The sequence below is a fragment of the Rhamphochromis sp. 'chilingali' genome, assembly GCF_963969265.1.
Source record: "Rhamphochromis sp. 'chilingali' genome assembly, chromosome: 1".
NCBI classification, from domain to species: domain Eukaryota; kingdom Metazoa; phylum Chordata; class Actinopteri; order Cichliformes; family Cichlidae; genus Rhamphochromis; species Rhamphochromis sp. 'chilingali'.
In genome coordinates this window covers 58,974,464-59,000,320 of record NC_137929.1, presented here as the reverse complement: position 1 = coordinate 59,000,320, position 25,857 = coordinate 58,974,464, and the positions used below count along the sequence as shown (strand labels likewise).

Sequence of the window (25,857 nt, the reverse complement as noted above, 5' to 3'; positions counted from 1 at the left end):
CTCAAATGAGTGAGAAGGACGATGAAGGAAACATCTGTGCTGTGTCTGCTCTGTAAGTAGAATCTCTGTGTTTGTTTGAATTCTTGTACTTTGACTGTCTGCTCTCCTGATAACTGATGATGGAGGAGAAGACATGAAAAACAAATCAGGCTGAATTCAAGTTCAAACACCACGAGGACCAACTGCAGGTCTGAACTGACTCTTTATCTTTGCTCAGGAGTCGAGGAAACACAGCAGGCAGTGAAAAGATCAAATCATTCACTCATTATATCAACACAGCTGCACAGTGGACACATGACTTTACTGTGTAAAAGTAGTGAAAAGTAGTGTTTTATATATACTTAGAACATTCAATGCACACTATCAAAACAATAACTTTAAGTGTTGTTTTTTAAAATATAATCTTAGGGTCAACATAATTAGTCCGACCTGTGTGAACTGCTTTGAGTGTTTAACAATCAAATCAAATTCACCAACAAAACTTTTTGTTCTATTCAATTATTAACAAAAACAATATATAAAGATCTGTAAATTATATTCTAAAGTGGCACAACTGCACATTTGCTGAAAAAGTGGTGAGAACGTATTTTTTAAATCATATCTAACAGTACACACGTCACAGTGGTGCAGTGGTTCGAGTCAGTTGTGATGTTTGGTTAACTGCTGATTTTAGGTCTGAATGTGACACAAATCTTTCTAAACAATTGGCCCAAATTTAGAGACAAAGTGCCAGGACATGTGTTATTGGAATTGGTTCCAGTGTTCATTCTGTTTGAATTAGTCAAGATAGATTCTACGTTTAGTTTTTTTGAGACCCCTAGACCCAGAAGAGTGTATTATCTGTGTTTGTCAGCTGTTTGTGTGGAGTTGTTCTTTATCTTCAGCTCAAATCAACCTGAGTGTCATTTCTCTTTAGTTCTGATCTCACTGCTGAGCTGCACAACAAACCAAGGTCAGTAACCTTCTTCTGTCACAGTTTAAACCTGAGAAATGCTCACTGATATGACCTGATTGGGTTCATGTTCCACAATGGAGCTCACATATAAAACTGAAGAAAAAAATAAAATCTAATCGTTTTTCACTTTAACCCTCGCAGCTCGTCTGATTGTGAGTCCCAGCAGCTCTCAGTTCTTTGAAAGAGATTTTGTGTCTCTGAGCTGTGAGGAGGACGACAGCTCTGCTGGATGGACTCTGAGGAGAAACACAGCAACAGACAACAGAGCTGAGTGTGAGGAATGGGGAACACCAGCTGGTTCTTCCTGTAACATCAGTCACATCTACTCATTAGAAAGTGGAGTTTACTGGTGTGAGTCCAGAGAGGGTCCCATCAGTAACATGGTTAACCTGACAGTCACTGGTAAGCTGAGTGTGTGGAGTTAGTGTTGATGAAGCTGTGTGTAAATGGATGAAATGCTGTAGTTTGTCTCTGTGTTGAGGTGGATCAGTGATCCTGCAGAGTCCTGTCCTCCCTGTGATGGAGGGAGATGACGTCACTCTGCTCTGTAAAACAAAGACCACTCCCTCCAACCTCCCAGCTGCTTTCTATAAAGATGGCTCCCTCATCAGGAAGCAGCCTACAGGTCACATGACCATCCAGCATGTTTCCAGGTCTGATGAAGGCCTCTACAAGTGTGACATCAGCGGTCATGGAGAGTCTCCATCCAGCTGGATCACTGTCACAGGTGACACACTCACCTGTCTGTGTTTCTGCAGCTTTCAACATTCACAATGTGACGACAACTTAATGACTGTGTTTGCTTTATTTTAGGGGAACACACCACCACACCTCCACCTACATCCACACCTCCTCCATCACTCTCTCCTCCTGCTCTCTCTGTGTTGTCATGTGTTGGATCAGTGTGTGTTGTGGTTCTACTGGTGTTACTGGTTCTGCTGATGAGGCGATGTGTTCACAGGAAACCTGAAGGTGAGACTCAGACTTCCTGATCTTTCATGTCTGAGTTTGTTCAGTAGAATAAATTTCACATTCACTATGATCATAGTCAAACGTTCTAACATGTAATCTCTGTTTAGATAGTTAATCTAATGGATCATCTTAGCAGAACAAGACAAAGCTGGAGAAGATGAAGTCATCACTGACATCATGTGCAGTATAATCAACATATCAAAAAATCAACAAGAGCCAATCAGAGAAATCCAAGGTAGTGGGCTCTTTTTTTCATCATAACAAATTTTTACGCAGATTTTATCTTTTGATTTTTCACACACATTCTTTCATGTGCAGACTTCACAGCTTAAATGACATTTTCTATCTATTTGCCATAGATTTCAATAAAACTTCCCAAATATCTGTTTAGAGGCGTTGCCAGGCAGGACACCGAGTGGTTAGATTTGCTTTTAGAAAGGCTTTAATGCAGCCTTACAATCTGAGATAATGTTTTGAAAGTAGGAGTGAAGATAGTCAGGGAACTGCAAACATGTAACAATGTGTGTAAGCATTTTCCTCCTCAGATTTAAATCTAAAAGTTAGTTTAATATGAAAATAAAATCAGATATAGGTTCATGAACACTTGCCTGTCATTATGATGTGTTGGGTTAAGAGGACATTCTGGATTATGTGTGATCATGTATTTTTTTTATTTCAGTTTGTGTAAAATTGTGGATTGTTGAACAGTAAAATAAAGATTTTTATGATTTGATGCTTTCACAATAAATCGTTTATGTTTATAGATTATAAATGAATTTTATTTCTTTATGTAAAATTTGATCAGTTTTGTCAAATATAACCGTCTGTCTGTAAAGTCTCACACTGTCTGTGAAGGTTCTCAGTCATCCAGGTCGTCGTAGTCAAAGGAGTTTGCAAAGAAAAGTGTCTGGACTTCTTTAAGTTACTTGAAGACGGTCAAATGGTGGAGAGTCCCAGATTTAAACCTAGTGGGAGTGTCCCCCCTAAGAGGGACAAAAGGACCCCCTGATGATCCTCTAATCGCCTGAGCCAAGGTGTGAAAATGGGTGTGGGTCCCAATCAGCCAGAGTTTCGGCTCATTGTGAAACCTGTCCCACCTTATCATGCAAAATAAGGTGGGACAGAATTTGAATTTATCATGCAAATTCCTGAGGTCAGATGGCCCAGGATGGCCCACTGACATCCTGGGCAAGCAACTTAAAGAAGTCCAGACGTTTTTCTTTGCAAGCTCCTTTGACTAAAGTCTCACACTGTACTTACTGTTGTTCACTGTGAGCTGGACTGTGTGTTTGTGGTCTGTGGTTAACTGAAGCTAACATCTCTGCAGTCGTCCAGCATCCTGTTTCTGATAGAAAGAAAACACTTCAGCTGCAGGTGTTTCAGCACAGGGCTGTTCATTTTAAAAACGGGAAGGAACACGGCGATATCATCTGGAAAATGATTTCTTTAAACTCTGCTCACAGACCATCATGAATTCAAAGTGAATAATTTCATCAAGGACGTCTTTTTATAGTTTTATGATGCTAACATTTTAAATCCAGTCTTTCTAATTCTTGAAAATGAAAATCAGAATCTGGCTATAATAAAGTTTATAATTATCTTGTTCTTTATGGCATGTTGACCAGATACAGTCATCCTGCTGATGATTCTAGTTTACAGTAGTCTGAAGATAGTGAAACTTCTCAACACAGTGTCTCTTGGTTTGGCCAGTAATAGTATTGATGTCGTGAAGGTCTTTGCTCTGTGGTGAAGTGCATCAGTGTGCACTAAAAGCAGATGTTTGCAGCTTTGTGGTTGTCCTCTTTTCTCTTTCACAGAAACATCCTTCAGATTTATGTGGTCAGTTTCATAGCAGAGATGTTAAGATAAGAAAAGCGTGTGAAGCTGCAGTTAATAAAACCTATTGCTCAATCTCTACATTGGTTTTATTCATAATGTTGCACAATCTTTGCAATAATATGACAGTCATACAGATTTTGTACAATGTCAAAGGTTTTTTATTTTGCAGAGAGTTACTCAGCTGCAGTCTACTCCGCAGTGAAAACTCAAGATATGAGTAATGGACGAACAGCCATCAGAGCCAGGAGGACCAGGTACAGCCGCTCTTTAACTTTAACTTTAAACAAGCTAGCTGCTCCCCCGGCTCACCATCATGCTAAGCTAAGCTAATATAATTGCATCATATCTCGAGCTCAGTCTGAACTGGGACTGTGTGTGATGCAGAGAGGTGGAGATTGTAAATAATGTAAGTAAGAGTGTAAATAAGAGAGCAACCGAGGTCTTGATTGAACTACAAAGCTTTTAATCATGTTTTCTGTTGTCTGAACTGTGTGTGTTTGTGTTCAGACTTTAAACCAGAGCCAGACGTTGTCTACTCTTCACTGAAGTAGTCCACCAGTACAACCACTGACGTCCAGCTGCTGGTCTCTAGTTGGTCTCCCCAGCACTTCAAACCAGAGATCCACAAGTTAACAATATATATTTTTAATATGTTTTTATTTAACTTGTATACATTATTTTATCTTATCTTTTATGTGAATTTTCTCTAAAATTTAAAATGTGAACAGTAAATGTTAAAATGTTCTGGTGACTGTGGTTCAGATGGTAATTTGATTGGTAGTTTGTCAGGTGATTCTTGGGCAGGATACTGAACTTTGAGCTTCCCCCAATGCATGCATATGAGTGTGTCTGTGAATATTACAATATTTATCCTTGCAATAATGTATGTGTGAATGAGACTTGCAATAGAAAGCGAAAGTGCTTTGAGTGTTCGTCTTGCGTGTTTTCCTCGTGTGTTTCTGTGAGTCTAAAAAGATTTAAAACGGAAACTTAAATAAACATCAAACCACACCAGACTAAATTTGTGAATTCATGTGAATCAGAACCGACTTATTTTTCGACCACATCTCCTGAACCACCAATCTCCTGTTAAACCGCTCACCATTGAACTTTGGAATTACTAATAACTTTTAAATTCTGCTGCCATCTGCTGGTTAATCTAAGTTTTACAGCAGAGCAGCTGCTTTATAAATGACAGCAGTTTAACAGCCAAACATCAAGCAGGCGACATCAACCTACTTTGCACTATGGTTACATTTTACTCACACGCTAAAGAAGAGTTTCAGAAACTTAAATATGCCACATTTTAAATTGGTCCTTCGATGCATTTTCCAGTACGCAAGGACATAAAGGTCAAAAGCTGATGAAAAAGGGAAAACGGCATGCCATGCTGGATAATGGAGGACACTGGCAAAAGTAAAACCACAGAAAAATTAATCAGGAGGGATAAAACCCAACATGGTTATCACTATTTTTTCTCTTAGTGTAGAAGTGAAAGAGGAGAAGTATCCATTGCAATGCCAAAGTACTAGAGGGGGACACAAGGCGAAAGCTGGTCTTTAAATCCGCTGCAGTAAAGAATTTAAGGCAAACAGGTAACAAGGTCAACAGGAGAGACTCCGCCTCTGGGCAGGGCCAAACAAGGGAACCAGACAACCTCAATCTCTTCTTCACCTGCAGAGAGAGACAGAGGCAGAAATGAGGAGGGAGAAACAGCAGATGGCCATGACAAGAACAACATAGATACCTGCTATCACACTCACAGACTTTCAGCTTCCTTTATCAGATTTTAAACTCAGGGATTCTGTGATTCTTGAAAAATACCACCATCTTTTGGACATTTATCGCACTTTAAATGAAGAAGCAATGTCTGCTGTAACGTCTGCATCTCTCTGCCTGACTTTACTGTCTGTCTGCCTCTTGTTTGTCTCTGCAGGTGAGATTGAATTTCTGATTGATAAAATAATACCTCTTTAAGAATTCTGTTCATGGTTTAAAAAAGTGTGTTTAACTGTATGACCTGCCAGATATGCCTAAAGTTAAAGAGTTAAAGCTTAATTCTGACTGTTCCTGCTCCAGAGCAGTTTCAGCAAACACTGTGATTCACAAAGAAATGTGGCTTTCTTCCAGGAGGAGAGTTGAGTCGTTTAACAGCATTAACACTCTGTTTACCCGAGCTTGTCCTCTCCTCCTGCTACACCTGCTTCGTTTCCTCATACCTACAGGTCATGTCAAAGTTCACATCAGAGCACATCTGATATCTGCTTATCTGCACAAGTTTGTGTTTTTCAAGCATAACGAGTCAGGTTGAATCAGTTCTTGCACAGCAGTCTGTCATTAGCACAAGGATGGGTGCAGTAATCAGTTGGCAAAAAAATAATCTTTCATAAAAGCTTCTCATTGGGACAAAAAAGATCTTTATTTTTGAACTAACTGCATGACCTTACCTTTCACTATTCACAGAAAAGTGTCACTGTCATTGAATTTCAAACAGCATTAGTAGCTAGAACAGATATTTAAAAATGTAAAACTTGAATTTAGTAGACTTCGCTGCAAGATTCCAGATTAATGCTCCATTATCAGTCGTTTGAGTGAAGCATAAATGGCTGTTCTGAGCTTTACTGCCTACCTTTGCAAGCGAGATTCATTAGGATTCCCTTGCAAAGCTAGGCCATTTGGATGGAGCTCATCAACTTTTCTTCTTGATCAGGCCCAGTGAGCACTCACTTTTCACATAAAAAAGAGTTGTTGGACTCATCATTTCACTCTTCTTCCACATACAATGGATGTGACCCCAAACACAGAAATGGATGGTTGACCACTTAGTGCTGTGCACCAGTGCATAGTAGACCTCCTCTACTTGATATTTGAAATATGACACAACATTAAAAGCTGATTTCAAATCTAAAACTATCCCATTGGCTGATCAACATGGGTAAGGGAATTATATTAGTTGGTTGCCTGATTGAAGAGAAATGTATTTAAATGAATGTGCCCCTTGTGTTTGTCTGAAGCAATTTACAGTAAAAAGCTCACTTATCTCGCAGTAGCTCCCAACTGTGTAGTGACTGGTTTTACTTGCATCTCTTTAACCACTCTGTTGTTTCCTCTTTCAGACCAGAAAATCATCATAGCTGTGCCGGGACAGACGGTCACTCTGCCATGTCGAGCTCCAAACAGCGGCAACCCCATTATAGCTGCAGAGTGGAGCAGAGCTGACCTGGAGCAAGAATATGTCCTTTTTTACCGGGACGATAAGCTTGATACAGAAGAGCAGCATCCGTCTTTTAAGAACCGGGTGGATCTGCAGGACAGACAGATGAAGGATGGAGACGTGTCTCTGATTCTGAAGGATGTGACGACTGATGACTCGGGAGCATACGAGTGTTACGTGGTCCAGAGAGGAGCGAACCGCAGGAAGAGAGCCAGTCTGGATAGTGACCCCATCAGCACCACCTACCTGACTGTTGTTCCTCCAAGTGAGTTGGTAGAGTTTAGTTTATTAGTAGAGTTGAAGCTGCTTCCTGGTTGTTGATGTCTGAAGTTTTTTGAGTTAAACATGTAGCAGAGGTCCAAAGCTTGGATCTTTGTGCCTTGTATTTCCTACTGGCTGCAGCCTGTAGAACATAAGTGGACAAACATATGTTCTTCTTAGATGGCCACAGTAACTTAGACAAAGTTGGTAAAGGGCTACATGTTGAAGAACTAGTTAAAAATAAACATGATACATTTTTTTTTTGGCTGCTATAGTGATCAGTTAGACCTTTAACCTCTCTGCTCTGTGTTGTTTTGTCTTTCAGGCCAGAAAAACATCACAGCTGAGTCTGGACAGAACGTCACTCTGACATGTCGAGCGCCAAACACTGTCCTCATACCAGGTGTAGAGTGGAGCAGACGTGACTTGAAGGCACAATATGTGCTTTGGTACTGGGAAAAACAATTTGTTCCATATTACCAGCATCCATCTTTTAAGAACCGGGTGGATCTGCAGGACAGACAGATGAAGGATGGAGACGTGTCTTTGATTCTGAAGGATGTTACGACTGCTGATAGGGGAACATATGAGTGTTGTGTCGTCCATGAAGTAAGAGAAGGTAGAAAGTTGGCCATTTTAAAGACTGAGCCCATCAGCGTCATCCACCTAAAGGTTATTTCACCAGGTAAGTCAGTGGAATTCATTTTGGCTTTGGACACATTCAGTTATTGTCAGAGTTGTTTGGCTGTGAACTGATAACTCAAAATGCATAAAAAGATGTTGCCTGTGATCAGAGGTGAAGCTTGTGTATACCTGACACCTCACACCTATTTCTCACCTGCAGGTCAGCCAGGAGGACACGGAGAGGATGGAGCTGTTGGACTAACAGTTGTTATTGTGCTTTCTATTGCTCTTTTTGCAACTATAATATACTACATAAAAATGATAGAAAATACAGAAGGAGAAAAAAACAGCACTTCCCAGACGAGCAGCAAGCTGAAACGCTCCACTCGTGTCACTCGTCCCACCTTTCGTAGCAAAAAGACAGATGCTTCCAAGACAGATGTGAGTTCACAGTGACGGGAATCCAGCAGACAGTAGTCAGCTGTAAATGTCTAACTTATCTTGAGTTTGTTTTTTCCATCTTTGGAGTTTTTCTGGTTCGGATTGGTGGCGTTTGGGAGTGGGTACGTCTAGTCTGCAAATAGTTAGAAATCAACCATCATAATAATAAGTTAAAATGACAGTTTTCATCGTTTTCCTTTGGGAGACATGGAAATGTCTTTGGAGCGCCTAAATGTTTTTCTATGGAGGAAAAGAGTTGTGTTTGTGAAGATCATGAGAACATTTCTGTAGTGAAGTTAACTGTTTTATCAACTTTCTTCATCAGTTTTGATGCATTTTTTTGTGCCTTTCCCCAGTTTATATTGATTGTGTTATTTTATTATTAATAAAGTGTGAACATGTGCTAATGTTGAGTGTGATTTCATAAGTCCTGCTGTGAGGTTTTTGACTGTCTGTGAAGATGCTGGCTCACAATGAAAACTACACTCGTCACTCATTGTAAAAAAATTATTTATTTAGGATTACTTATATATTATATCATGTGATATATTTATTACTCTCATTTCTTTCAGATCACAAAACCATGAACAGAAAAAAAACCTGTGATAAGAGCCTGGATGAAGGGGCAAAGTCAGCACTTTTCAGTTGCAGTGAAAATAAAACAAACAAACAAAAAGAAAGAAAATTGGAAAAAAAGAAAAACCCACCAATGATAAAAATCTACCTCTGTTACCTTTCTGGCACTTAGGCAGTTAGACATTCTTTAGATTCCTACAGTTTACAATCTTGAGATCAAGGTTTAAAGCAGAAAAAAATGATGCAAGTATTTCCATCACAGTCGGATTAAAATCTGTTCACTGTAAAAAAAAAAAAAAAAAAAGTAAGTATTTGGGGAGGTGAACCTGAACCACTCATACTAGGTCAGTTCTGATAGATCAGAGAGTTACTGGATCTTATCTGACATCTGTTTCTGCCTGGTTACAGTTGATGAGTAAGAGACAAAGAAAGGTGTTTTGCCGTTTTTTTTTGTCAAACTTGTTTTGTGGACTCCCGCATGAAAATACTGCTTAAAACAATTAAAGGAGCACTTTAAAAATAGATCAGACGTCAAAGCTCATGCTAGACAGGTATATGATATGGAGTGGGTAGCGTGTTAAAAGGGATGCCACATAGTTTCATGGAAATGAAACTTATCTAGTAGACTGAACTTAAAGAAACATCAAACATCAAGGTGAAAGGATTATGTGGAAGGCTGGTCCATTTTTCAGTAACTCATACTGGTGCTCAGTTTGTATGGCTCCCATGTGCTTGTATGTCTACCTGACAACATCAGGTCATGCTAATGATGGATGGTGTCTCCTCCGAGACCTGGAATAAGGCATCACTGAGCTCCTCGACCATCTGAGGTGGACCGAAAATTTAATGTCACCGAGGTGTTCAATTGGATTTTGAACCGGTCAGTGGCATCAATTTCTTCAGCCTTCAGGAACTGCCTGCATACTCTTGCCACATAGCACTGGGAATTATTGTGCACCAGGAGGAACCCAGGATCCAGGATATGCCAGACCATCACTGACCAACAACCAACTGCCAACCTGTGTAGGGTCCAGGTATAGACTCGTGCTACCAGCAATGACACTGACCCCAGCCAAATGAAAAACTAGTAAAAAAAAAATCAGAAAAGATGAGGGGGGTTGAGTTGCCTGATTGTTGCTAAACTCTGATTTAAAAAAAGACTGTATCCGTTTTTAAAGTTTAGTATTTTCCCATCTGTCCATGAAATGTTAAGTGGTGAAAAAGAAAAAAGAAATTCGTTGTGGCACAATATTATCAGGATCAATAAAAATAAAATATGCATATCAGTGTCACTCCACAGTGAACTGATCATTAAAAATATTATAGAATATATTTTAAATTGTCCCACCGGGAGGAGGCCCCGGGGAAGACCCAGGACACGCTGGAGAGATTATATCTCTCGGCTGGCCTGGGAACGCCTTGGTATTCCCCCGGATAAGCTGGAGGAGGTGGCTGGGGAGAGGGAGGTCTGGGCCTCTTTGCTTAGGCTGCTGCCCCCGCGACCCGGCCTCGGATAAGCGGTTGAAAATGGATGGATGGATGGATATTTTAAAATAACTTTCATGTTTCTTGTAGCAGAAATATGTCGCTCTGCTGTAATACACCAAGATTACCAACAGATGGCGGAAGACTTTAAATGTGAATCTGCATCACTAGCCTCAGTGGGAGTTTACAGAGTGTGTGGGCTTTGTGCTGACTCAGGAAAAAGGAAAACACGATTTAAAAAATATCTTCAGGCTCAGTTTGAGTCACAAGCTGATGAGTTTTTGAAGTTTGTCAGACACCGAATCATCTCAGCTCTCTGTGTTCATGTTAAACTACTGAGTGAATCTCCGTGGAGGAGGGGCATTTAAAATACAAACATCCAAACAGCGATCTCTAAACTGATAGCCATAGTTTTACTCTGCTTCCTGTTACACCACATGACTGGAATTAGTGCAACTGTCAAATATAATGAAATTATAAATCTAAGCTAACATGTTCAAGTGGTTACTTTCTTTTTTTATGAAATAAAAGTCAAAATTATGACTTTTTAGTCACATAAAACTAGATCGTGATCATGAAATTAATTTAAATCAAGCAATTAGCTAAAGGTTGAAAAATCTGCCATCTTAGTTTGTTTGTGTTGGTTAGTTTCTAAGTGACACACACAGTTTCTGTGCAGTTTACATAACACACAATGACAGGATTACACAAAGGCTTTCCTAAACTCACTTCACTGAGTTCACTGACTATAGTGCCAACACTCAGGACTTACTCCAGAACTTTCACATTACAAATCTTACACCTTCCTTCATTAATGAGCTTTTAATGTGAAAGTACCCCAGCAAAAAGCAGCATGTTTAATAGAAATGTCTGTACAGTGGTGACTCTGTCGTTGTTCTGATGAATCAGAGTTGTAAATATGAGCCTGTGTGTGTATCTGTGTTCCTGTTGTAAACAAGAAATGTGCAGGTAATGAGTCAGCTGCTACATCTTGACACACCAATCTTCTATTCTAGGTCAGGTTTTGTTTATTAAGGAACACACCCAGCTCTTACTTCTAGTTCCCCACCCAAACACAACACTGGATCCGGCCCTGACTCCTGCTCATGTTGCTGAAACACTTCTTGATCATTTTAAGGAACAGTTCAAACTTTCACGAAACAGATTATAACAAACTGAGAAGTGCTGAGAGTCACAGCCAGGTGAGCTGTAAGGGTTACAATGAAAAACTGATGGCCTGTCATGCTTCTGTCTTCAACTGTCACTCAAAGATTCAAAGAATGCAGGGGAATCTCTGCATACCAGGAAGAAGCTGAAAAACAGGATCTCAGGGCTCAGCTCTGAAACACTTCCATCACTCTGACTCCACCTTTCTCAGAATCCATTCATAGAGAGCAGCTGAAGGCATCCACCCACCCGCATACACCTGGTAAAACTCTCAGTTCCTTTCACTTTATTTGATAAGTTGTAGTTTACTGAGGTTTTTATCTCTGGAAATATTCACATCATTCTAGGTCATCTGTGTGAAATGCCTGCTGTAGCGTCTGTGTCTCTCTGCTGGACTTTACTGTCTGTCTGCCTCCTACTCGTCTCTGCAGGTGAGATTAAACTCATTTTATACCAAACAGGATTCCCTCATGTTTTGAACAGCCTCTGTTTCTGGACTCTCCTAAATCATGTTGTATTAGGGCAGTGAAACACATCTGGAATGGGGTTTTGTTGCTGTGTATCTATTGCTTTCAATATATTTGTTTCTAAGATCCAGTACAGTTTTACTGTTATGTTTATGTGCACAGTTAAAAGACAGCATTTTTATAATGCAAATATCTTTGGTTCTTTTTTCTTGTTTAGATGTATTATATTGTTTTAGTAATGCGTCATCACAATACATCAGTTGGTGTATGTTCTGACTGCATGAGTAAAGTAGCTCCTCTATTTTATTCTATTTAGCTAAGGTTAAGGACCAGTCAGATCTCAGCTGGACATAGAATCAAACCTAAATCAAAAATGATTTAAGGTCTTTTTTCAAGAACAGATAACCAGCAGATGAGGATCCAGGAACATAGATAATAAAAACTCTACCTGCTACACTCGGTTTTTATCTGACTCTCGCGGCCTCTTTTTTTCATTTCCTCATACCTGAGATTGTTTTTCCATACCGTGACATACCACTGCATACATACCAACCTCGTCTAGTCACAGAAGGTATGCCGTGTCACATCTTATAGACCTCATTGTACCATATCACCCTATTAGAGCACTTCGCTCTCGCTCTGCAGGCCTACTTGTTGTTCCTAGAGTATTTAAAAGTAGAATGGGAGGGAGAGCCTTCAGTTTTCAGGCCCCTCTTCTGTGGAACCAGCTTCCAGTTTGGATTCAGGAGACAGACACTGTCTCTACTTTTAAGATTAGGCTTAAAACTTTCCTATGGATCACTCATTGTTTCTTCTTCACTCAATATGTCTGTGAAGCATCTCAGTCATCCAGGTCATGGTAATCTAAGGAGCTTAGAAAGAAAAGCGACTGGACCTCTTTGCGTTTCTTGAAGACGTTTCCCCTCTCATCTGAGAAGCTTCTTCTCAAACATCTTCAAAATCTCAAAGAAGTCCTTTCACTTTCTTTCCAATCTCCTTACTTCATTTACTATGTGTTTGTACACCTCTCTGCATTTAAGCATTTGTTACTATTAATCTCTGGCTCTCTTCTGTAGCATGTCTTTTGTCCTGTCCTTCTCCCCTCAACTCAAATTAGCCGCACCTCCCTGAGCCTGCTTCTGCTAGAGGTTTCCCCAAGTTAAAAGGGAGTTTTTCTTTCCCACTGTTGCCAAAGCGCTTGCTCACAGGGTGGTCGTCTGATTGTTAGAGTTTCTGTATTATTAAAGTATCTTTAACTTACAATATAAAGTCCCATGAGGTGACTGTTGTTGGAATTTTTGGCTATAAAGATGAAATTAAATCAAATTGAAATGAACTGGATTAAAATAGAGCCACCTCTGTGCCAATGAAAACTGGAACTTTAAGTTCAAAACAGTGCATTAACTCATGAATTTCAGTTCCTTGTACAGCCCCCTGAGCTCTCTGCTCTGGTCTCTGTCTCACTGGATGCTGTTTTAGTTACTTTAACATCTCGGCTATGTGTTGCTTCCTTTTTCAGACCAGAAAAACATCACAGCTGAGTCTGGACAGGACATCACTCTACCATGTCAAGCTCCAAACAACAAAACCATCAAAGGCGTTGAGTGGATCCAACCTGAACTGGAGCAAGAACGTGTCCTTTTTCACTGGGATGAAAAAGTTATTCCAAGCAACCAGCATCCATCGTTTAAGAACCGGGTGGATCTACAGGACAGACAGATGAAGGATGGAGACGTGTCTTTGATTCTGAAGGATGTGACGGTTAATGACACTGGAACATACGAGTGTCGTGTCCTTGTGAGGGGAGGGAACCGCAGGAAGAGAGCTAATCTGGGTGGTGAACCCATCAGCATCATCTACCTTCATGTTGTTGATCCTCCAGGTGAGTGAGTAGAGTTGAGTGTGTGTGATCAGAGGTGAAGCTGCTTCCTGCTTGTTGATGTTTGTTTCTAAAGATGTTGTTGATGAGACTTTGTAGAAAGCAGCTGGTCTGAGTGATGTGATCAGAGTGCAGTAGATAATGTCTGACAGCAGTTTGAAGAGGAAATGGATTCTGTTCTGTTCTTCACTCATCACCTACCTGACAGCTGACACCTCACACCTGTTTCTCACCTGCAGGTCAGACAGGAGGACACACAAAGGATAGAGGGAAGATGGTTGGAGGTGTTGCTCTGCAAGTTTTTGTTGTACTTCTTGTTGTTGTTAGCTTTGTGATTTTACTAGAATACAAAAAAAGACGAAAGCGCCAAAAGCGACCACGTCGTTTTTGAACAGCAGATTCAGTAATGTTAAAACCATCTAATCCAAGGATGTGAATCTTATATTTAAATGTACACAGTTTCCCCACTAGGGGGAGCCAAGGAATTATAATCAACACAACTGGAAGAATGCATAGGAACAAGAGGCAAAAGGAAGGACTGAAGCCAAAGACAGACACATGTAAAACTAAATGAGGACGTGGAAACATAAACATGATACAGAAACCAAAAAGTAACGACTGTGGCTTGAACACGTAACTTCCAGAACCAGAACTTAGAATATAATGGAAAAAAGGTACAAACTCAAAAAACAGAGTCAGGAACTGTGACAATTACTGTCACAGTTGTTTCCTATTCTTCTCAACAATTTTATTAACATTTTTCGCCCACATTCCTGTTTTATTTCCATGTGGGTTAAGTTGTTATGTAGACCAAGGTCATTTAAATGAATGAAGATGAGCTAAATCCTCTGCTCTGTTTGGTGATTGTTTTAAAGCTTAGTGTGAATGTTTTTGTGGGTTTTTATTTGCTGTGTTTGTCATGTACTTTTGTTTTTGTTTGTATATTATTTATTGTTTTATACAATAAAATGTTTTACTGTGAGAAGTTTGACTTTTGACAGTGAACAAAGTGAAACAGTGGTGAGAACGAGCACAGAGTTCTTTGCAATTTGAGTCATCCTTATCATGTACCAGTTTGAAGTTTAAGCTTCATGGTATCATTGCAGTGCGGTGTGCTTGCTGTTACTATGTACCTACAGTGTTGATTTAATGCAGAAGCACAAGTTTTATGGGGTGAAGTCTTTATGTGCTACTGGAGAGCAATAATGGTGGCAGGTGGTTTTTAAATCTCTCTGTCAGCCACATCTGCATCTAATCTTGCTGCAACACAGAAGACTTACAGCAGCTGGTACAAGTGAAACAGATGCAGCTCAACTGTTAAAACCAATGAGATGTCGGGTTCACATGAAGTTGAGGCAATCAGATTTGCTTTGAGTTAAAGCTGTCCGTCAAAGCCAAAGGTGGGAAAAGAAAAGGATGAAAACCTTTCTATTGTTGCTTTGATGTACATAGTCAGCCTCCTGAAGCCCACTTACAAAGACTGAGAACCACTGAAATATGGATATATAAATGTGACTGACTCTGACCAATCACCTTACTTTTGAAGTTGAACTTTTGAAGTTTTAAATAGTCCTTTTGGGTTATGGAGAACGATCTTTGCTCTGGGTTCTGATGACATTTTTTGTTGTCGTTGTCAGTTAAAGTCAGCAGCTTTATTTTGAACATAAAACAAACATAAGACAAAATGACACAGGCTATGCAGAAACTACAAACTCACTAACAGTGAGAACGTGTTGGCTAAGGAGGAACCCCTTAAACGCACAAGGCAGACAGCATGAAGGGAACACGACAAAGATAGACATGAGGAGACACCTGGGAATAGACGAGGGAATATCAAAATAAAACAGGTATAACTCTATTATATAAAACTGCTGTTTTAATGCCTCATCATGGACTTCATGGATTTCAGTTAAAAAAAAACAGTTACTCTCTATACTGAAAAAAAATGTAACAACTGCAACCTTCAAAGGGTCCTTAAAATATGTGTGCTGGTCAAAGGTTTAATCTGATATCCACTCCTTAGGATGTGCCACTTTATTACTAAAGGTAATCGGACTGAATACAGGCTGCTGCTGGACACAGAAGGGTGACATCATTTCCATTTGTCACTTGGATCTGTACTGTAAAAAACCAAAGAAATGAAATCCAGTTCCAAAATAATGGGAATAAAATAAAATAATCAGATCGTTGGCTGATCTGGGGATCTGACGATCAAAATTAGCTAATAATCTTGAGTGAGTTAAATCATGTCTTTCATTGTCAAAGGAGCTTGCAAAGAAAAGCGTCTGGACTTCTTTAAGTTACTTGAAGACGTTTCACCTCTCATCCGAGAAGCTTCTTCAGTTCTAAGGTCAAATGGTGGAGAGTCCCAGATATAAACCTAGTGGGAGTATCTGTTAGGTGTGGCTGTGTGCAGACAGGAATAGGACCCAAGGTGCAGACTCCGGATACAGAACTTAAACCAAAACAGCTTTAATGCTGAACTCAAACATAACATAACTGGGGAAAAAAGTAGTGATGGGACGTTCTGTATCGAGGCTTCGGAGCGTGTGTCGAGTAATGGAGGGGGCGTTTCCGCGAAGCGCGTATCGAGGCTTGCTTCATTTATGGGAGGAGCTGAAAATGATGACGTCCGAAGCCTCGCTGCCCGGCTGTACCACGTGACTGGTTCATGAAGTGGTTCGAACTTTGCCGCGAGATATGACAGCGATATAAACCCCTCAGACTTCATTCAAAAATGTGGGTGTTTGATGGAGAGTTGCGGTTAGTGAGAGTTTGGAGACCGTTTGGAGGTTTATGAGAGTGAGGAAAGTCAGGAGAGAATGGAGCCAGCTAAGAAGAGGAGGATGTCCTCCGCTGTGTGGGAACATTTTGATCTTATTCCTCCCAACAAGGTATGTAAATTTCTACAGAAGATGTATTTTCATGATACTGATGGTGCAATACAATTTATGTTGAGCTGTCTTGACTTTTGTACAAGGTGAAGTGTTTGCTATGTGCCAGGGAGCTGGGATATGACAACAACAACACCTCATCCATGCTTAGGCACTACAGAGCTTTGCATGAGAATAAGGGGGACACCGATTGTGGAGCAAGACCAGGTGAGCCATCAAATGCAATGATAATATAGGATGCAGTAATGTTACTAAATGATATAACAATATTATACAACTGTTATAAGTTACGTGTGTGATATTTATATTTGTGCTTTATCTTTATTGTCTTTCCTCAGGAGAACAATCTCAAATAGATGAAGACCTGGTCAGCATGGTGATTGAGGACTCCCAGCTATTTAGCATTGTGGAGGACAAAGGATTCAAAAGATTTGTTAAATCATTAAATCCTAGCTATGTTCTCCCCACTAAAAAGGTCATAAAAGCAGTGAAAATTTAGTTTTTACAGAATAAAATGTGAACAGGCAGGACTGAGGCTCAAAGCCTCAGTGTGTAGCTGTCCATACCTCAACGTTACAAAAGCACAACTACTGTCCACACCCCAACCACACCTCACCTCACAGTAAATGATCATTTCCATTTCAAGCATTTCCAAATAATCATTTCCCATACTGCCACTATAAATATACACAGTATACTGCCATCACTACAATATACATGTGTTACACACTCCTTTTGTTGTTGACATTTACAGGCTGTGTGCAAAATGCCACACTCTTCAAATTCATGCCAGCTATTATTTTTACGTCCAGTAGGTGTCCTGCTAGAGCAAATGAAGCTTCATGAAGCTTCGCGTTGGGGTGAACCAATTGGATGAAAAGCTTCAGTGCTTCATGGGGCTTCATCTGCCCATCACTAGAAAAAAGGTCAAAAATAAACTAACACCCAAAAATAAACTAACACCAGCGGATTGACAAAACACACAGCAAAATAAACAGTAGATCGCGAAACGGACGCAGAGAAACACAGGGCTTAAATACACAGAAGGAGCAATCAGGGAATGAATAACAGGAGGGAAACACAGCTGGGGCATATCAGAACTGACGAGACCAAAGAAGCGTAACCTGAACACACTGAGATAAGACAGAGACCTTCAAAGTAAAACAGGAAACGCATAACACAGATTGAACAAAGACACAGGCTCATAAGCAGGCACTACATACACATAGACGCGAACTAGACAAGGGGATGCAGGTGATAGGGGAGCCAGAGCAACTAAAGAAGACAGAGACCTAAGCCATAAGACAGAACTCAAAGAAACCAAAAACTAGACAGTATAAATAATATCATACACTCAAAAACCCTGGGTCAACGTCCCAGGCATCCTAACAGTATCCCCCCACAGAGGGACAAAAGGACCCCCTGATGATCCTCTAATCGCCTGAGCCAAGGTGGGAAACTGGGTGTGGGTCCCAATCAGCCAGAGTTTCGGGTGTGTTCATTGTGAAACCTGGCCCCACCTTATCATGCGAATTCCTGAGGTCAGATGGCCCAGGATGTGAGTGGGCGTTAAGGCGTCTGGGAAGGGATCTCAAAACTGGATTATAGATGGCAGAGAGTTGGTGTCGTAAACCCCCGCCTCTGTTCAAAGATGGTCGCTCACAGTGGACATAGATTTCCTCCTGTTGCTCTGACACACAAACACACACACACACACACGCACACAGGCTTTTTAAACAGCTCACTTAAGGCTTTTAACCACTAAAATGTGGATATTTGAATGTGGCTGACTCTGACCCCCCTCCACATTTGGAGTCTGAAACAGTCTTTTAAAGTTAGAGGCAACAATGTTGTATCACTTCCAGGTTCAACTCCATTTAATCCAGAGTTTTATTTTATTTTTTGTGACTTTTCTTCTTTTTAGCACATGCAGGTAACATCAGCAGCTTTATTTTGATCACAAAAAAGATTTCCCATCTGCTTCAGAGAGCCAAACTACGGAAAAAGAATAGAGCAGATACAAACTGATACTTAAATCTGAACATTTTCAGCTGATGCTTTGGAAATTACATGTTCCCAAAATCCTCAAAGTTTTGTACTGTTGCTTTTAGAAGAAGACCTGGTGGATAGTTTGTCTTTTCTCCGAGGAAAAAGAATTCCTCTTAAAACTTTCGAGAAGGTGGAACTGAAACTCAAAATACATGTTTCCATTTGTTGTTAAATGTAGTGGAAATATTTATCAGCTTTCACTGGACGTGAAGTCTGTTTTATGATTTTTTTTTTTTTGCATCAGACGGATGAGAACCATGTCAGAAATGTTGGAATAGACTATGTGCACGTTAGCATATGCTACTTCCGGTGCGGAAACTCCTGTGGGGAGCTTTGTTTCCCGTGTCCTATTCGCGACTGGTTTACGGTCCAAAACAAGTTAAGCAAATGAATGAATCAAGCGGCGATTTACATTTCTATAGATGTTTTGGGCATTTACCCAATATATCTGTAAATGATGTTCATCGGCTTGTCGATATTTTTCCCCCGCGCCTCAGAGCAAAAGAGAAAATGGATTCAAATGTTATATTTCTCAGCTGTCCCTCGTTTTTCGCGGGTGTTATGTTCTAAAAATAACCAGCGATAGGTGAAATCAAGTAGCCAATTTTATTTTTGGACGGTGCAAAACGTTTCGTGGACATCGTGGACATACAGTACTGCACTTCAGAGTCACACTGCTAGTGATCGATGCAGCGATTCTGTACTGTACAGGAGAGACGTCACGGAGGAGATCGTCTGCAGCGATCAGGACGCAGGACACAATGTGACGTAAAAAAAAGCATGCAAACTTGCACTAAAAAAATCTGCGAAACAGCGAGGTGAAAGGTGAACCACATTATAGCAAGGGACCACTGTAATTTTGAAGGTAAGTCACAACATACCCTTCATACATACTAATGTATAGAAACCGTTACCAGCAATCGTTCATTTTTTTGTGTGGCTTTTTTTCATGGTTTGTTGACATGCTGTGTAGGTGTGTACTTGAATAGCTGATCTCGACATAACGGGGGAAACATCTGGTTTGACTATTCTTCACCTGTAGTTTGAATGCTGAACATTTGCCTGTTTAAATCATAAGACCAGTCACTATACAGAGATGTGCTTCTGAATGTGGACGATGTGTCTTCTGCTGCAGTAATGCAGTTCTGCTTGTGTTGAGTGATGTAAACAACTGATCGATCTAAACGCTTTAAACTCAAAATTGATCATTAGATTTTTTTATGACACAACAGTGGTGAGTGTTCCCACCTTCTGCTCTTTGTAACTTAACGCGATCTTTCCGTTTTCAAGTTTTGGACATGATTTTGGAGTATATCTTCAAAAGTAGCGATTGACCACAACGTAAAGCTACCGGAAATGTACAACCCCACATCCGGTCTCAAACCAGGAAGTTAGCATTTTCTCGTGCACAGGGTCAATAAGCCAACATCTGAATGTGGCAGCATGAAGGCAGAAAACAGGTGAAGTTGATGTTGACAATGCAACATGGGGAGGAAGTTACACCCCAGGAGAGATTACAACAGCCAGTGCAAAGGTTGCAACAGTTAGAAAAAGGCACACAGGCTCGTTAGCAGAGGTGAGGTAGGTCAGTTTAATTAAAACAGTGTTTATTAGACAAAATAACTGAATGTAGAGTGCAGAACAGAAACTTCTTCGGTAGCAGGGCCAGCAATACAGAAACGTGAATCATGACACCTTGTTAGCCAACATCAATTAAAGGAACAAGGTTCGCTGCAATGATACTGCCCTAGTTGAAATAGCAGCTCAGTAAAATATTTAAACAAAATGGGGGAGATCGGCCACTGCAGGAAGGAGTGCCCAGGGGGCCACCAGTTACTCACCCGTGTAGCCTCTGTGCAACTCAAACAGTGCATTATACCTATTTACCAGTGTGTACACTCACATGCATCAGAGGGAATTCCACCTCACGTGCCTAGACTCCGCAACAAGCTGCTGTGCCTCCACTAAAGCAAAATGAAATACTCCAAACTGCTGAGTAAATGAGAGATAAAAGAACAAACACACACACTCGAAACAATCCCACATGCACAAAGCAACAAGACAAGACAGCAGCAGCGTGTAGGCCACCCTTTAACAGTTACACGAATCCGATCCGAAATACTAAAAAACCCTCTAATATTCTCCACCTTGAACAGGAATGAGTGCAAATTGCCACGACAGGAGTAAGCCACAGCTGTTCCTTATAACCAGCCTCGGATTACCAACTAATGGGGTGATAACTGTTCACGTTGCGCTCACAGACACCATGCATGAACCAAACATCTGCCAAATCTGACCCACTCCATAAAGATCAGCCTGAGGATAAAACTGATCAGCTCCTTTTAACCCTTTAGTGTTGAAGTTTGTCTCAGTGTAGTTTTCACCTGCTCTTGCCTGGAGCTGAATTCAGGTGCTTTGTTGGTTTCTATAGAACTGAATCAGCATGTTTCCAGTGAGACCTTGTTAGATTATAATATTATTTTATGCCATGTTATACCCCTAATTAAAGATTGTGAATTATTATGTAGTTTTAGTTTGCATTATTCTCCTGAATTAGAAGAAGGTGATAACTATTGCATTTGTTAAACTGATTTGCATTACATTAGACTGCTGATTTATTGTGAATGAATGATATTGTTTTATGATGCATTATACTGCTGAGTTATAAGAAATACTGTTCGCAGAAGGTTATTGTCTTATTTGTCTGATTAGAAGAGAACAGAATATGCTGGAGTTTTCTGCCCCATCTCAGCAGGAGCAGATAAACAGGGAGCCAAGGTCGTAGCTTAGGTGCTGTGTGAGAGAAAGCATGTGAATGTTTAGGCTTTTTATGATAAGGTGGAGGCACCAGAGGCTATAAAAGTTTGAGCAATGCTCCACCATTTTGAGATCTGAGACTGTCTGCATCAGTGTCCATCTCCCACGTGTGTGATCATTAAAAATCATCGTTTGACTCAACCCGACCGGACCAGTGTAGTTATTGTGGTTTTTCTCTTGTCTCCATCCCCAATATTTTGAACTCGTAACAACCTATATGATTACCCGCAGCAAAAACTGATCACATTCACATGATGATAGTGCGATGATAGAGCCTGATCATTCAAACTTATGCTGCCATTGAACTGCAAACATTTCACCCCCCGGGATACCAACCGATCTCAAAGGACTTAAAAAGAAACAAAAAACTAGTCACATGACAATATTATCCAAAGGTTTAACTCTGTTTTATTTGTGGTTGTCTGTTTAATAAAAAAAAAACGTTGTTGACTTTCAGTAACAGAAAGCCCCTCTCCATGCAGAAAAATAACAACTACAGTCTTAAAATAGCAGTTAAACTGAAAATCTTTCACTTACGCAGACTACCTGCAGCTCACTTCCCCTCAGCTAAACCACAGTCAGGTACAGGAAAAAAAATAACTCGTTTCCATTGATCTGAAGCATGCTCACCACAAGCAAAGTTTCAAATATCCACAAGTTTCTTTGATTCCTTAATTCTGAGATTGTCGCAGGTTTTTGCCAGTGAAGGCATCACACAAGTACTGATGATCCTCCATGATTATAGTTGTTTTAAAAAATTATTTTCAGTGCTTTGTTGCAATCAAAGTGAAAAAGGAGACATGCTCCAGTGTAAGCGATAAAAGAGAAAACTGCTTCCAATCTTTGTCTGTCTTATCAGTGCATAATTCAACCAAACCAATCATGCATGCATTTCCCAAATTCATTGTTTATCGTTTTCTCTGCTGTTTTGTTAAATCTTAAACTTTGTACTGATCTGAGTGTCATTTCTCTTTAGTTCTGATCTCACTGCTGAGCTGCACAACAAACCAAGGTCAGTAACCTTCTCCTGTCACAGTTTAAACCTGAAAATGAACTGTAAGTCCTCTGGTTCTGGATCCATGCCTTCATGTAAAATTATATAATTATTTCATCAATTTAACCCTGGAGCTGCTGAAGGTTTCATCAAAAAATATAAAGTGCAGAGTTCCAGCTTTATTAAAAAATGCAATAACTTTTAATAAACTTAAAGCCATTTTTATAAATAGTTGTGCATCATTAGGTTTTTTTTAAATTTCTTTCATATGGCTCATCGATATCCTTATGTGGGGCGATCATGGCTCAAGAGTTGGGAGTTCGCCTTGTAACTGGAAGGTTGCTGGTTCGAGCCCCGGCTCGGACAGTCTCGGTCGTTGTGTCCTTGGGCAAGACACTTCACCTACCGCCTACTGGTGTTGGCCAGAAGGGCTGATGGCGCGATATGGCAGCCTCGCTTCTGTCAGTCTGCCCCAGGGCAGCTGCGTCTACAACTGTAGCTGCCTCCACCAGTGTGTGACTGGGTGTGTAAAGCTCTTTGGGGTCCCTAGGTGGGACTAGTAAAAAAGCGCTATACAGGCCATTTACCATTTCTCCCACAGGACTATCAGCTTAGTGATGATGACAAACTGACAGGACTTAGACCAGAAGACCAGATCAGGGTTTTGGCTAGTTATTACGGTTATTAGGGTGGAAATAGGAGTCTGTAGTTTACACCAACCAGTTTTCTAACCACCAATTTACCACCATTTTTCCAATCGCTGGCTGAACTCGATGGGCTTGTAGTCAGGTTCACTGTTTCTGCCCTAGGCAAAAATCAAAACCTTTAGTTCCCCTGGCAGTTTTTCCTTAAAAGTGACTCTAAATCATAACAAAACATTCTCTTCACAGCTGGTCTGACTGTGAGTCCCAGCAGCTCTCAGTTCTTTAAAGGAGACTTTATGTTGCTGAGCTGTGAGGAGGACGACAGCTCTGCTGGATGGACTGTAAAGAGAAACACAAGCAGAAAACAAATGACAGAGTGCGGTTCTGGGTGGGGAATATTGACTAATTCTTCCTGTAGTATCAGCTACAGCACCACGTGGGACAGTGGAGTTTACTGGTGTGAGTCCAGAGAGGGCCCCATCAGTAACATGGTTAACCTGACAGTCACTGGTAAGCTGAGTGTGTGGAGTTAGTGTTGATGAAGCTGTGTGTAAATGGATGAAATGCTGTAGTTTGTCTCTGTGTTGAGGTGGATCAGTGATCCTGCAGAGTCCTGTCCTCCCTGTGATGGAGGGAGATGACGTCACTCTGCTCTGTAAAACAAAGACCACTCCCTCCAACCTCCCAGCTGCTTTCTATAAAGATGGCTCCCTCATCAGGAAGCAGCCTACAGGTCACATGACCATCCAGCATGTTTCCAGGTCTGATGAAGGCCTCTACAAGTGTGACATCAGCGGTCATGGAGAGTCTCCATCCAGCTGGATCACTGTCACAGGTGAGGAGCTTCACTCTGATTTCGCCTTATATTTTTATTTCCATCCACATGTTCACCTGAGCAGTTGGAATTCTCTCTGCAGGTCAAGCTACAGCCACGCCCACCAACTCTCAAATCCTGTCCACCTCCTCAGCTCCTCCCCTTATCTCCACCTCTCTCCGGGTTGCATTCCTGCAGCTCTTTTATCCGGTGATGTTCTGCCTGTACTTCATCTCCACTCTCCTCATGGTGTCTTCATACAGAAGCAGAGGCACAGGTAACATTCTGATGCTAACCCTCCCCAATTACCTATCAAGCGTCTTTCTTTTTGACTCCATTACAAAAAAATTATGATTGCTTCATCTGACAGTAAATAATATTCTCATCTTAATGACAGCAGCACCACAAACCCTTGATGAGCAGAGACTGGCTAAGGGCTGACAGCCATGGCAGACAGTTCCTGTTCCATCAGTCAGACAGCTGTTATTAGTTCGCTGTGACTGAACAATGCATGAAGTCACTGCTTTAATATAAAGCTGAAGTAATCCAAAAAATGCTTTCTATTTTACATTTGCCAACTGTGTGTGTGTTTCATTACTCTGCACTTTTGTACTGCTAACATTCATGGTTTCTCTTATTCAATAAAGTGTAAATGCAGAATTGGACTGAAATATCATGTTTGGTTTGTTTGGAACAGCATTCTTTTTTCATATCACAGACAATAAAGTTTAGAATTAATTCTTTAAAAACAGAAACAGTCTAGTTGTAATCCTTAGTACAGACCATCTCTCGCCCGTATGGATCAGTTATTTTTTATTATTTCAGGCAATAAAAGATAACACCACAGCTGGACTGTGTTTGTGGATGACAGGCAATGGTGGGTGTTGTTGTTCGCGAGCAGGATCGTCTTTTTTTAGCCTGTGGTTAATAAAAGCGAACACCTCGCATGTTCTTGAGTTTCCTGTTTCTGGTGAAAAAGAGTCAGCTGAAAGTGAAGCTGTGGGGGTTTCACACATGATAAAATCTAAAATAATTGAACAGGTACTTTTTTTTTTTTAAGTTCGACTCCGTAACAAGAAAACATCCTTTTAATGAGAGTTCTCCTCAACTTACTTTTTGCTGTCTTAACTTTAGCATCAGTATTGACATTTGTAATAAAACTGTACTTTTATTTTGATAAACTCAACATTTATTTATGTTTTTTGTTTGTTTCTTTTGTTTTTTCACTGATTCTGACATTAACCAGCTGATAAAATCTCTGTAATCATCATGTCTGCATCACTGTTTGATTCTCTCACAACAAAAAAATAAATAAAAACGCGGAAAAATGAAGAAAAATGCCGTGGCTGCGGAAACATTTATCTGCAGCACTAATTTTGCTGCTGCATTTGATCCATTTTATACAAAGGATGTTTTAACAGTCTGCAGTAGCTGTATGTGTATAGTATGTAATATCTGTAAAGCATGGATCGATATAGAATGAGCCCAAAAAAGTGAAACCTGAGAGGAAATGCCTCAGAGCCCCATCTGTTTACATTAAAGCGCTAGTGGAAGGCAGCTGCATGTGACACTGAAAATTAAACTCTATTGCACTCTGTTACCTGAAGGAGTGAAAACAAACATAAGAATTGGGATACTTTCCCTTTACTTTCGCTTTCTTAAAATCAGGCTGTCCCTCATATATAAGATTAATGCTGAGAACATTTCCACAAAGGTGACTGAGAACCCACCTTGGAAATTCTAGTCAGTACAAAAAGAATTAATC

General features: G+C 40.4%; 3 protein-coding genes and 2 long non-coding RNA genes across 5 annotated transcripts; all 5 read left to right on the top strand.

Annotated features, from left to right (window-relative positions):
- On the top strand, positions 1-4,317 carry LOC308409359 (uncharacterized protein; the record flags this gene model as incomplete). The annotated part of the gene is made up of 5 exons (XM_080902044.1): positions 1-52; positions 917-952; positions 1,437-1,682; positions 1,769-1,927; positions 4,274-4,317. The coding sequence occupies exons 1-5, from the start codon at positions 22-24 to the stop codon at positions 4,315-4,317; spliced, it is 516 nt and encodes a 171-aa protein (XP_080758170.1). The 5' UTR covers positions 1-21.
- Positions 4,318-5,459: 1,142 nt separating this feature from the next.
- Positions 5,460-9,013, top strand: LOC308402030 (matrix remodeling-associated protein 8-like). Its single transcript, XM_080890565.1, has 5 exons — positions 5,460-5,702; positions 6,883-7,245; positions 7,567-7,926; positions 8,086-8,306; positions 8,879-9,013. Exons 1-5 carry the CDS (start codon positions 5,633-5,635, stop codon positions 8,891-8,893), a joined length of 1,029 nt encoding a protein of 342 aa, XP_080746691.1. The 5' UTR covers positions 5,460-5,632; the 3' UTR covers positions 8,894-9,013.
- A 1,178-nt stretch (positions 9,014-10,191) lies between these two features.
- Positions 10,192-14,298, top strand: LOC308402083. Its single transcript, XR_013972692.1, has 4 exons — positions 10,192-11,796; positions 11,882-11,965; positions 13,521-13,883; positions 14,120-14,298. It is a non-coding gene; the product is annotated as an uncharacterized lncRNA (long non-coding RNA).
- A 2,420-nt stretch (positions 14,299-16,718) lies between these two features.
- LOC308402086 lies at positions 16,719-17,684 on the top strand. The gene is made up of 3 exons (XR_013972693.1): positions 16,719-16,774; positions 16,861-16,981; positions 17,113-17,684. It is a non-coding gene; the product is annotated as an uncharacterized lncRNA (long non-coding RNA).
- Positions 17,685-23,706: 6,022 nt separating this feature from the next.
- On the top strand, positions 23,707-24,533 carry LOC308409352 (Fc receptor-like A; the record flags this gene model as incomplete). Its single annotated transcript, XM_080902035.1, has 4 exons — positions 23,707-23,788; positions 23,868-24,113; positions 24,196-24,369; positions 24,490-24,533. The coding sequence occupies exons 1-4, from the start codon at positions 23,767-23,769 to the stop codon at positions 24,531-24,533; spliced, it is 486 nt and encodes a 161-aa protein (XP_080758161.1). The 5' UTR covers positions 23,707-23,766.
- Positions 24,534-25,857: the final 1,324 nt, after the last annotated feature.